At 38.1% G+C, this 12,861-nt stretch overlaps 1 protein-coding gene and 1 long non-coding RNA gene across 2 annotated transcripts; one reads left to right on the top strand and one right to left on the bottom strand.

Moving 5' to 3' along the window:
• The first annotated feature begins 536 nt into the window (after positions 1-536).
• On the top strand, positions 537-10,002 carry gnpat2 (glyceronephosphate O-acyltransferase 2). Its single transcript, XM_082148057.1, has 16 exons — positions 537-680; positions 2,296-2,487; positions 2,566-2,742; positions 2,839-2,968; positions 3,276-3,403; positions 3,998-4,073; positions 4,157-4,308; positions 4,396-4,526; positions 5,039-5,262; positions 6,138-6,386; positions 8,667-8,746; positions 8,817-8,957; positions 9,058-9,157; positions 9,247-9,340; positions 9,446-9,507; positions 9,606-10,002. Exons 1-16 carry the CDS (start codon positions 669-671, stop codon positions 9,647-9,649), a joined length of 1,992 nt encoding a protein of 663 aa, XP_082004183.1. The 5' UTR covers positions 537-668; the 3' UTR covers positions 9,650-10,002.
• Positions 9,671-11,820, bottom strand: LOC309482640. Its single transcript, XR_014200338.1, has 2 exons — positions 11,714-11,820; positions 9,671-11,156 (listed from the first exon to the last, which is right to left on the bottom strand). It is a non-coding gene; the product is annotated as an uncharacterized lncRNA (long non-coding RNA).
• Between the last annotated feature and the right edge of the window lie 1,041 nt (positions 11,821-12,861).

Here is a 12,861-nt window from a genome sequence, read left to right as displayed (position 1 = left end):
GTGTTTTATATCGCTTTTATTTTGTGATTATTTTAATTCCTTTCTGTGTAAAGCACTTTGAATGACCATAGTGTATGAAATGTGCTATATAAATAAACTTGCCTTGCCTTGCCTAAAGCTCATCAATAATAAAATAGCATTCATTCATTCATTCATTCATATGGAAGTTTTTTTCCTAACAAAATTAACATTAAAATGAGTTTTAATTCGATTTTTTATACAGTTCATGCTTTCCCGCATGAGGAAATAAAATTGCATTTGAGCATTTGATTTATCAATTGAGCGGCCATATTGAGAGTTTGATTTATTATTTAATAAGTTCAGCATTTGATTTAACATTTGAGCAGATGTTTTGAGACTTTGAATAATTATTTTATATTTCTAAGCACTTGAATTTTAATTTTGTTAGGAAAAAACTTCCATACATTCATTCAAATCTTTTATAAAAAATAATGTTCATTGTATTAGTTCGTTCATTTGTGTAATAAAAAACTGATTATCTTTGAGAGATTGGAGATTATTGGGGGTGACAGGTCACGCGACAGAGGCGTTCCCGCGGTGCGCGCGCTCATTGGCTCTGGGCTCCGGTCCGAGTGTCGGACTGTGGGTTCAGTGACTGACTCTGATGTCAGAGGAGGGGGAGAAGAACACCTGCTTCTGCGTGGGACATGGAGCGCTTGGTATGAACATGATATGTCTGTTGTTAAGTTATGTTTGTATATTTATTTGGTCTGGACGTGCATTATAATACCGTGTACACACTGAGAGCGACATAACGCAACAAAACAAAACTATATCGCTCTCACTCATAATCAACGAGGAACGCTTGGAGTGTAACGTTACCGTTACTCTTCGGTGATTATAATGGCCATCTAATGCTGTTTTTGTGGCTGTATGAACTCGGTGTGACAAGGCTTTTTGTTTCGGTTTCTTTATTGAAAGACACGGAAAACGAGCAACAAAACAACACAATAAACGTTAAAGACTTAGCAAAATTACGCAGGACGCGCTTCTTCAAAATAATTCACCTCAATTGAAAATAAATCATTTAACTTAGTTAAATCTTTTATCAGCTTTTAGAAGATATTTTTATATTGTTATAGGTTATTATATTTTTATATTGTTATAGGTTATTATATTGTTATATTGTTATAGGTTATTATATTGTTATAGGTTATTATATTGTTATATTGTTATAGGTTATTATATTGTTATAGGTTATTATATTGTTATATTGTTATAGGTTATTGTTATATTGTTGTATCGTTCGCGCTGCTCAAGTCAGTTTAACGGTTTATTTTTATAAGCTCGTGTCTCATGAGCCCATTCACAAAGTTAAAATAATGAGAATTATCACAATTGTATTTGTTTTGTTTTGTTTTACCCCTGTGCGTCCTTATATGTACACTTTAGGTTTTTTTTTCAGATAATTTTGCCTGTGTTAATGCCAATTGCCAACTGCATACATTTGGGCACACGTGTGTATTTTTATTGGAAATGTTACTATTTATCCCCAATTTCGTTTAATAAATCTTAATAAATTAATCAAATGTATACTAGGTACACAAAAATAGCTACACTTAGGACCTTAATGTCCCCATTGAAACCTAGATACACACTGACTCGTGGGGACTAGTGTCACCTTGGGGACCTAAATTGAGGTCCTCATGAATATAAATCATACAGAATGATTTTTTGATTCGTTTTTTTGTTGAAAATGTAAAAATGCAGTTTTCTGTGATGGGTAGGTTTAGGGGTAGGGTTAGTGTAAGGGGAGAGAATATACAGTTTGTACAGTATAAAACCATTATGTCTATGGAGTCCCCACAAAGATAGTAAACCTGATGTGTGTGTGGAAAAAAACTCTGCAAATCATAAATCCATCCACTGTGTGTTTGCTTTGCTGGAGCTTTGCTGGCATCTAATGGGGAAAATGTGGTACTGGCCCAAACAAAATCTTACTAAAAACGTATTTTTTGAGATATCAACCTCAAATTTGGAACACAACTTGTTTAGATTTATGGCTTTGATGTTCTTGTAATTTTTGAGTTCAACATGTTTTATTAAATATAGGCTATGTTTTATATAAAATATTGTTCATAAATTTCATAAACTTGATGTTTCGAGTCAATTTACTACCATTTAGGTCATTTTTATCAAATTAATGTTAATATTTGTATCCGTTCAAGTACGTAAACTGCACATAACCTAAATGTAACCAACATACAATATACAATATATAAATACAATATTTAGCTTTCTTGTTGATTGAACAAGCAATATTGTGTGTATTAGAGTGCTGAGGCACTGAGTGCAGAACCTGATGGCTTCTTTGACATTTTGGAGGAGAGGAGGCGGAGCAATGACTTAAGCCACGCCTTGCGGACCTTCAACCCTCAGCCATACCGTGGAGCCACACCCATTTCAGCTGCCGCTCTCAGCAGGACGGTGCTTGAATCCCAGCACCTGAGCTACGTCATACAGGAGGTGAGAGAGAAAGAGTGAGATACAGTAGTTAAGATGTCATAGCAGTTTTTGTTCACTGTTTCTTGCTCACACTCATAGATCGTGGTTGAGTGCAATGAGCCGCGTGAGGCAGTTCTAGAGGAAGCGTCTGCGTTACTGGACGAGATGAGTCAAAACCTTCAGCTGGGATTCATTCGACTGCTGGGCTTCGCAATGACCAAAGTTTTTAAAAGCGTGTTCAGCTCTATACATGTCAACGAGGATGGACTCACACGTGTTAGTGTTTTCCTGTCCTTTCCATTCATTAAAAATGAATTTAATTTTTTTTAAAGGAATGCTTCACTAAGATATGTAAATTCTGTTATCATTTAGCTCCAGCAGGCCATTCAGGAGCATCCCGTCATCCTAATGCCCAATCACAGGAGCTACATGGACTTCCTTGTTCTGTCCTACATCATGTTCACTTATGACCTCTCTCTCCCCGTCATTGCAGCCGGAATTCGCAAGTATCTACAGATTTTTGTTGTAGTTGTTGGTGGCCAAATCTCACAGTCACATCATGTATTTTTTTAATTTTAAAGGTGCACCAAGTAATGCCCCCAACACTTTAGACAAATGTTTGAAATGACTAAAGCTGTAAGGTGGGCATCCCCTCACAGTGGCCACTAAATGCTGTCATGTCAAAACATAAACACAAATCTGCTTAGTGCATCATTAAAGATGGATTTAAGAACTTGTATTCAGGCTGTGGTAGTAAAATATTTCTCTACTCACCTTCTTCCAAATCTCCACCTTTATTTCTCTAACAGCTCTGATGGGGATGAAGCTGATTGGTGAGATCTTTCGACGGTCAGGCGCGTTCTTTATCCGTCGTGCCATTGGCTCAGACAAGCTGTACTGGGCGGTGCTGTCTGAGTATGTCAGAACGATTGTGCGGGTGAGAATTTAGTGCATGCTTTATTATTTCTTTTTTTTTAAGGAAATGATTGTACACAACCATTCAAAAGTTTAGGGTCGGTAAGATTTCTCTTTTGCTCAACAAGGCTGAATTTATTTGAACCAAAAATACAGTATAAACAGTAATAATGTGAAATATTATTTAACCTTAATAGAACTGTTTTATATTTGAATATATTTTAAAATGTAATTTATTGCTGTGATCAAAGCTGCATTTTCAGCATCATTACTCCAGTCTTCAGTCTCACATGATCCTTCAGAAATCATTCTAATATGTTGATTTGATGCTCAAGAAACATTTCTTAATATCATCAATGTTGAAAACCGTTGTGCTGCGTGATATATATACAGTATATATATATTTATATATAGGATACCAGGATACATTTTTCCAGGATTCTTTGATGACTAGAAAGTTCGAAAGAACAGCATCTTTATTGTCTTTACAGTCACTTTTCATCAATTGAATGCATCCTTGCTGGATAAAAGATAAAATATATCTTACTGAACCCCAGGCTTTTGAATGGTAGTGTATTTGTTAGCACTGATACTCACAGTAGCAGTTTTTCTGCAGACAGGTTATGCTCCATTAGAGTTTTATGTTGAAGGATTACGCAGTAGAACGCTGAAATCTCTCACACCAAAACTGGGTAAGATTACATTTAAGACAGTAAGATGGAAATGTGAGGCTCTTTATGTTCTTGGTCCCTGAGTTCTGTTTGCATCCTCACAGGAATGATGCACATGGTGTTGGAGCCCTTTTTTAAAGGAGAGGTGTTTGACATCAGTCTGGTCCCCATCAGCATCAGTTACGAGCGTGTGTTGGAGGAGTCGCTTCTCGCTCATGAGCTGTTGGGTGTGCCTAAACCAAGAGAGACCACAGGGGTATAGCTATTAAAGCGAACCGAAGTCTCATGCATTTCAAAATATGAAGGAATGAACTTGGTGCTGAGCTCTTGCTGTGATCTGCAGGGTTTGCTGAAGGCCAGGACGGTTCTGAAGGAGGATTACGGCTGCATGCATGTGTGCTTTGGAAACCCTGTGTCTGTTAGAGACCTGGTCAAAGGAAAGATAAACCGCAGGCAGTACAATCTGGTACCCAGGTAATATATACACACGTGACAATTTAAAAAAATAATAATATGTGAAATAGTCTGCATTATGCTGTGATAAATTATTAAAAGAGATCATGAGGAATCAAATTTTTCCTTTTGTATTTGACATATAAGAGGTCTTTGTTTCATTAAAACTTCCTGCAAGTTTCATAGCTTAAAATGTTCTCCTCTTTCCTCATTTATTTAATCAAGCTCCAAAAACAGCTTGTTTAGATATTGTGTAATCTGTGACATCACACAGGCAAATGCATTTGCATATGCCCGCCTCCAGAGCAAGACACGAATAGCTATACATCATCACACCACTGGCCCCGCCCACTGGCGTTCAGTCGCTTAACGGCTGACACCTTTTGGCAGTCTTGTGAAATAATATGATTTAAAAAATCATGGTTGCTATTCAGCTATTACACAGTGTAATTGCAAGGTCAAGTGGACTGCATTGCATTGTGGGATATACAGTACTTCACTTCACTCTTTTTTTTCTTCTGTCTCATTAACAGAGACCTGCCCATGAAGCCCAATAAGGAGACACAGGAGTTTGTATCTGATCTAGCCCACATGATCATCCGTTTGCAGGAGAGAAATGCGGTACTGAGCGCCTGGAACCTGATGGTCGTGGTTCTCCTCCAGAACCTCCAGGGCATTGATTTGGACCTGCTGACCAACAAAACCCTCTGGCTGAGGAGAATCGCCCTGCAGTTTGGAGCCCACATCAGATGGCCCAGTAAGGATACCTGTAGAGATGACATTCAATAAATAAAACCTGAATAGAACATACAATCAGCTCCTTTAAAGGAAGATCGATGTTTATTAAACATAAACATGTGAGACTAGTGTGCTGCAAAATTATATTTCATATTTCATCTCCTGTTCTGGCCATGTTAGTGCAGTTATTTCTGCAAATAACAGAAATGTTTGAAAACTTTCTGCAAAGTTCAGGGTAGCAGATAACCAGAACTTCATCTGTTTTAAACAGTTGTCCCAATACTAAAAGCATAGTTTAGACAACTTTACATCACAAAAACACACATATTTGTATGGAAGACAACAATATACCCTCTGGAATGCCCCATATACTTCAATGGTACAGTAAGTACGTTGCTCTAAACTCAATTTTGGGACAATTTGATTATTTTTTGCCTTAAAATCAACAGCAAATGCTTTCCATAGAGAAAACACTCACACAATATAGTTTGAGCTCTGTACTTCTGTATCTTTCCAAGGTTCTCTTACTAGTTTAGCGTTCTAGGTATTGTGAACAACTTGGGATGGTTCTTTAATTCTGGGACTAAAGCCAAACATGTGACTGGGATCAACAAAAACAAAACAAAACCCCCATTCAGGGCTGTTCCTATGGCAATCACACAGGATAAACAGGATAGAAGTTCTTAAATTTGTGTGTTGAGTCTTGAGGAAAGAAAAGATGCTTGTTTAAGCCCTGTTACTTACATTAATAACTTCTTCATAGCAAAAAATAATGATTTTATTGTGATATTTTTAATGGAAAAGTTTGGAAACTTCAGACTTGACCTCCCTGCAACACCCTAGCAACTGTGTAGTGGAAAAACATACCATTCTCCCCCTCTTTTTGTTTTGTAGAGCATGTTTTGGATTCTGAAGTGATGTCATCGAGCTTGACCCTGCATCACTCAGTAGTGCGCTGTGAGAGGGGGCGTGTCTATTTAGTGGAGGAGGCGGGTCCAGGACCTGTCAGTCAAGAGGAGGGCGTGTTCAGACGTGCTGCTGCTGTGCTCATGTGCGCCTCCTACAGGAATCAAGCACTGCATGTATTCACACGGCCAGCTATAGTGGCAGTTGCAATCACAACAGCTGTAAGCAGCAGGACAGGTGAGTAGTCTGGCTGCGTTCCGGTCCACTTTTAGACACGCACTTGCAAACTTCCCTAAGCACTTCCCCTCAGGGGAATCCCTGCCGCCATTTTGAAGTGCGTTCCACTTCGTGAAGTGGACGAGGGAAGTTTATATGGACAGACCATCGCTTAAGTCTACTTCATATGTACATTTCAGGCAGCTCCATATACCACAATGCAACACGTCAACGCATATTGCGTATAATTTACCCCTCTACCACCTCTAACTCTATGATATATGAATTATTGAAAAAAAAAAATTAAACAACTCAAACACCACCTATATACATATAGAATGCTGCATTAAACAATTTCGTAAGGGAAAAAATGTATAAGAAATCAACCCCATAGTGGATTCTAAGTGATCAAGGGCTATTGCAAAGGTTCCGCCAGTAGTGGGCACTCGTGCAACATAAGCGATGATGTACATCCGAGTGAACGAGACGGAGGGAAGTTAGCTAGTGAAGGGCTTGACAATTTTGGACTGGAACGCAGCCTATAAGAGTATCACAGGAAGTTCTCATAGGTTTTACTCACCCTCATGTTATTCACTGCAAAAAAAAATTCTTCTGTGGAACATTGATATTTTAAGGAATTTCCAAGAACTGATTTCAAACTTTAAACTTTAAAATGTATGGGGGAAAAAAGCACCATAAATGTATTTCATATTACTATGCAAACTTGTAAGGGATGATTTTCAGTGAATAAACTATACTTAAAGTCCCCATGCAATTAAAATGTACGTTTTTTTGGCTTTTAGTATTAATATGTTAGCCTTAAAGTTATCTATAAGTTAGTGTGCTCCAAAACATTGACAAAATGTACATTTAGAAGATAAAAGCGTTCAAAACTTACAGTCTCTCACTTCCGCCAATATGGATCAAATGTTTTGATGACATCACTCTGCACTTCAGCTTCTTATCAGATTTTCTGTCCAATCAAATGCTCTCTAGAATCGTCCCGGCCCTACACTATAAATAGACGCTGAAACTGCAGCTGAAATTGGTTACTTGTTCACTTGTTTACTATTTTCTACATGGTGAATGGCAAATATGGTGCAATATATTTATACAATTCAGACAGTGTAAATATGCTTTCCGGCTTCGGGGCGAATGAAGTCTGGTTTCACAGAATGCACTATTTTAAAGTGATGGAGGAGATCAGGAGGAGAAACGGTTAAGACATTAGAAACAGCACTGTCAAGTAGAAGAGACATCATCGATGCCATGCACCAACAAAAATTACACACTTTTCAGACTACACATCCTCAGCATGACTATGTTCACTATTTTGCTTTAGTAACAGTTTCATATTAAATCTAAAATGGTAATCTATTAGACTGTAGAGCTGTCGGATGCGGCTTTGCTGAGCTCAACGGCTCTGGACGAGCTGTGATATTGGGGAGGAGCTGATCGATATGTCCCAACCTGTCTTCCTGTTTAAAGGTACAATATGTAAGAATTTTGCATTAAAATATCCCAAAATCTCAAGGCCAGGTTTAAGAGTCAGGAAGGAAGAAGACGGGTCGTTGTGACTGGGACTCGTACTTTATTAAAATAAAGCAAAACAAACAAAAGCCGCGCACAACGCGCATTCACTGTGGCGACCGCGACGGCACAAAACAGTTCAAAAATGAGAGCTCGGATCCACCGGTTTTCTTCCTCTGCGTCCAATTTTCTCTCCAGTCTCTCTCTCGTTCCAGCGCGCGGCTTATAAGCGGTCTCTCCACGCCGATCACTGCAATAAGACACAGGTGCATTTGCGCTTGACCTACTTGCTCGTCTCTTTTCTCTCCCATCACAGACCGCGCTGAACCACGCCCCCCTCGCCACAAAAAGCATGTCATTAAACGCAACATTTGTAAAAAATAGAACTTAGCCTCATCCATGAACATGATTTTTCGATTCCCGTCTCACTGATTTACATCCACGGTGGAGTTTAAAACGACAGTTCCCATCATTCCACGCTCCTTCACATCGTCATCAAGCTACGCCGTTGTTGTTGTTTGGAATGTAGCGCCCTCTAGCGGCAAAAATTCTTGCATATTGTACCTTTAAGTGACTTTTATGGCACTTTTTGTGCCATTTTCTGGATCTCCCATTAACTTTTACTGTGAAAAAAGCAGCATGTACATTCTACTAATGTTTTGTGTTCCACGCAAGAAAGAAATCAGGTTTGGAACGACATGAGGGTGAATAAATGATGAATTGTTATTTTTTAGCTAAACTGATCCTTAACCATTTTTGTTTCCTTTCCAGACGACGTCTTTCATCATTTTAAGTTCCTTCTGGAGCTCTTTTCCAATGAGTTTGTCTTCATTCCTGGTCAAGTGGTTCAGGTGAGTCTGATGGTCTAAACGAAGCTGTTGAACAACAGGACATCCATCTAAACATCTGCCTCTCTCTCAGGACTATGAGGAGGGCTGCTTTTTGCTACAGCAGTCCGGTGTGATCGGCCGCTCTGGTGGAGAGGTCCATGTGAGAGATGACGGCCAGGAAACCATCGTCTTCCTCAGAGCCATTCTGCAGCCTTTTATTGAGAGTTACCAGGTGACTGTAATCATCTATACAATTGTCCAGGCAAGTTCACCATGTCGATTGGTGAGTAAGATGATGTTGAACACGTCAGCACTGATATCAGTGTGTTTAGCTGGTGTTTAGGTACCTGTGTGAAGAGAGCTCGCAGACATTCAGAGAGAAGGTGTTTTCAACCAGCATCCGCAGTTTCATTATGAAGCTCCTTATTTCAGGTGTGGGGCATTTTCAGTTGAAGACTTTTGTGAAATAACCTTGATGATTATGTTACAGTCTCTCAGGTAAAGTTACGTCTCTGTCTCAGGTGAAGTTCAGGCGTACGAGGGTTTATCATCTGACCTACAGAGGAACGTTCTCTCAGCTTTGCTCAGGATGGCTGCTGTGACCAAAACTACAGTGTAAACAGATACAACACACATCTAAGAAATTAACTTTGACATTTAAATTGATTTATGAGCACAGAAATGAAGATAATAGCAATAACATGTCTCTCTTTATCTCAGCGACGACCAGAATGAGTTTAGAGTGAATAAATCTGCAGTGAAGAGAATATGGGACACGCTGAGTAAGATTATTGATTGATTTTTGTTCTGATCTACTATCGTTCGTTTTGCTGCTCTGTTGAGTAGTGTAATGTGTTGTGCTTTCTCTTCTTTATGACAGATGATGGATGGACCCCTCGGATCAGTGTAGACGCCAGACTGTGATGAGAAGAATTGGACTACAGCTACTATCAAATCTTTTATTGTAGAAGTGCTAAAAAGTATTAGTACCATATGTGTCAAACACAGAGTTAACCTGCAGTAGCAGCTCTAGATGTAGAAATTCAGCAATTCTGGACTGTTATGGCAATACATATGATTTAATTTTGTGAAAATCATACAGACAATAATGGTATTTAACTGCAAAATATACATTTGAAGATATTCTTATCTTTAAGTATGTTTATCAAGCAATTTAATGTTTTTAAATTTGATAATCAAATAATTGCATTAATTAAATATTTTTTTTACATATATTTTTGTATGATATCATTGTAATAAAAATCTTGATTACTTGATTATGTACATTCGTTGATTGATGCAACACAAAGAAACATGAAATAAAGTATCTTCTAAGAAAAGTCAGAAAGTCGACCATAAATCGTCACAGATATGTTAAAGGGATAGTTCACCCAAAAACGAAAGATGAAAATCACCTTCATGTTGTTCCAAACCTGTTTGAGTTTCTTCCGTTGAACACAAAAGAAGATATTTATAAAGAATGTTGGCAATCAGACATTTGACGGTAGCCATTTACTATAGTAGGGGGAAATAAATACTATGGAGGTCAATGGGTCATTATGGGTGTCATCAACTGGTTACCAACATTCTTTAAATTATCTTCTTTTGTGTTCAACAAAAGAAAGAAACTCAAACAGGTTTGAGACAACATTTTTGGGTGAAATATCCCTTTAAGAAGATAATGTAGTTAGCAACAGTTAATTCGTTTACAGCACCTTTAAAAGAAGTTTATCAAAACTTCCAACTTAACATACTGTACTTATGAAAGATTTTTTTTTGTTCACAGAATCGTTTGATCCAGTAAATAAATAGGTTATATTTTAAATCTGCTAATATGTCCCATAGAAGAAGAAAACAAGTCTCGAGTGTGAGTAAAATAAGACAGAAATGCAATTTTTTGGTGATCTATCCTTTCAAGAAATTGTCAACCTTTTCCCCCCCTTTTTACTCCATTTTCCTGTCAATTGATCAAATGGTAGGTATTCCTCCACTTGTCTTCTTTGTTTCTCTATTCGCTCTGTCTGTTGATTCTGTTCTTTCACCCATTCATCCACGTCGCTTTTAAAGAGCAGCCACTGCTGCAGCCAGCGCACCGTGGACAAGACGAGAAACAGCGCCCCCTGCAGGACGTGCCTGACAGCGCCACACACAGACGACACGACTGCCAGCAACTGAGAGAAAGACTCCCACAGCAAACACACTCCCTCCAGGTAATGAACAGCCGCTTTACCTAAATACGGCAAAAGGTACAATAGGCGCTCTTCATCGTAGGTAGTCGACATGTAATTAACACATGGCTCGATAAAAATATTCCAGGCAGCTTTGGCGAAGTGTTGAGCGGCATGACGTAGAAGCAAGAACGCCAGGTACAGCTGACACGTAGCGGAAGCCAAAGTTTGAAGAAACAAATGACACTCGTTAATCGCTTTTCCTGTGAATGACAAAAATAAATAAATAAAAATAAAACATACTGTTACAAAAATCAGAAAATGTGGTTACACTTTATTTTACAGTGCCCATGTTACACGTTACATAGCCTAACGTAGTAATAACAGTAAACATGCAACTAATCTACTTCAACCAAACCTGTAAGTACATGTACTAAATTAATATTAATCAGTACTTAAATATATAATTACACTGTAACATGACACCTTAAAATAAAGTGTAACCGAAAATGTTTAATAGGCCTAATATTTAGATATAGCTATTATTATGAAAGGTGGAAATGCAATTTCAGTTACAAATAAGGTTCCAGTTCTTTACATTAAAAATAAAAAAGCATTTAGCAATCTTAGGTAATGTTATTTACAACATCTAGCTTACCAATGCAGTTGCATTTTAGTAATATTTTTTTAATGGACCAGCATGAGCTAACATGAACTAAGAATAAACAGTTGTATTTTTATTAACTAACGAAAACAAAGATTAATAAATAAATACTGTAGCGAATGTAGGCCTATTGCTCATTGTTAGTTATATGTTTACCATCCACGAAAAAAATAATCCAAATCACAAACAGGATCCTCATCCACATTTTGATGATGACTGTGATCCTCGGCTAGTCGTGAATGTGGAATGGCGGTCTGTTTGTGAGAAACGAAACTAAAGATAAACATGTTCCTCAGGCAGGTGAACGTCACAGTGCTGTGTGATTGTAACACACTGATAGCTAGTTACCATATGGTGCCAGCAGTGTCATTGATAAAACAATATTCCCTGTTGTTATGGACACATTTCGAAGACTGTGATATGCATTCCCACAATTATTAACATCATAAATCTAGCAAGGTCTTTAACTTTTAAAATAGGTTATATAGTTCCTTGCACATCTGATTTAATCGTATAGGGGCGTGGAAGGTATTAAAGGTCCCATTGCATGAAAATTTAACTTTGAGGTTTTTTAACCTTATGAGTTCCCCTAGCCTGCCTATGGTCCCCCAGTGGCTAGACGTTTTGATGTGTGTAAACCAAGCCCTGGGTATTTTTGAGAAAATGAAAGCTCAAGACGGGCGAATCTAGAAATCTTCCCTTTATGTCGTCATAAGGGGAAAGGTCACCTCCCCTTTCTCTTCTTTGCCCGCATAAAGAATTTGGCCCGCCCATGAGAAAATGAGCTGCGCGAGCGCGATATTGGTTTTTTACTCGAGAGACATCATGGCTTGCAAACGAGTGAAGCATGGCAGTTGCTCAGTGTTTTGATGTACAAATGAACACAAAAGTATTTTTTTTAGTTCCTTCATCCGAGCCTCTGAAGAACCAGTGGGTTATGTGAATTTCTGATGTGTAATTGTTCAAGTTCAGACAGATAATCTTTCTCTCAAAGTCATTCAATACTGTTTATGCATCAGTAAATCAAGCCAGTGACTAAACGATCAACTTCACGTTGTTTCTCTTGAAAATAATCTTACTTAAACTGTGATTAATATATATACAGAAAGTGATCAAAGAACAATCCCTTTCCAATCACCCAAGCTGTCAATCACACAGCGCAAGTTTATCTGGACACTTGCCAAAACTCGTTATGAAATCAATGACACTGTTACGCTGCACAACGAAGCTCTTACTGTACTTACCTCATGTTTGCATTGGTGAAATCATTAGTGAGAGTGCAGAAACTGCGTTGCAATGATAAG

Source organism: Leuciscus leuciscus (genome assembly GCF_965113295.1).
Source record: "Leuciscus leuciscus genome assembly, chromosome: 19".
NCBI classification, from domain to species: Eukaryota; Metazoa; Chordata; class Actinopteri; order Cypriniformes; family Leuciscidae; genus Leuciscus; species Leuciscus leuciscus.
This window is presented reverse-complemented; position numbering and strand designations above follow the sequence as displayed.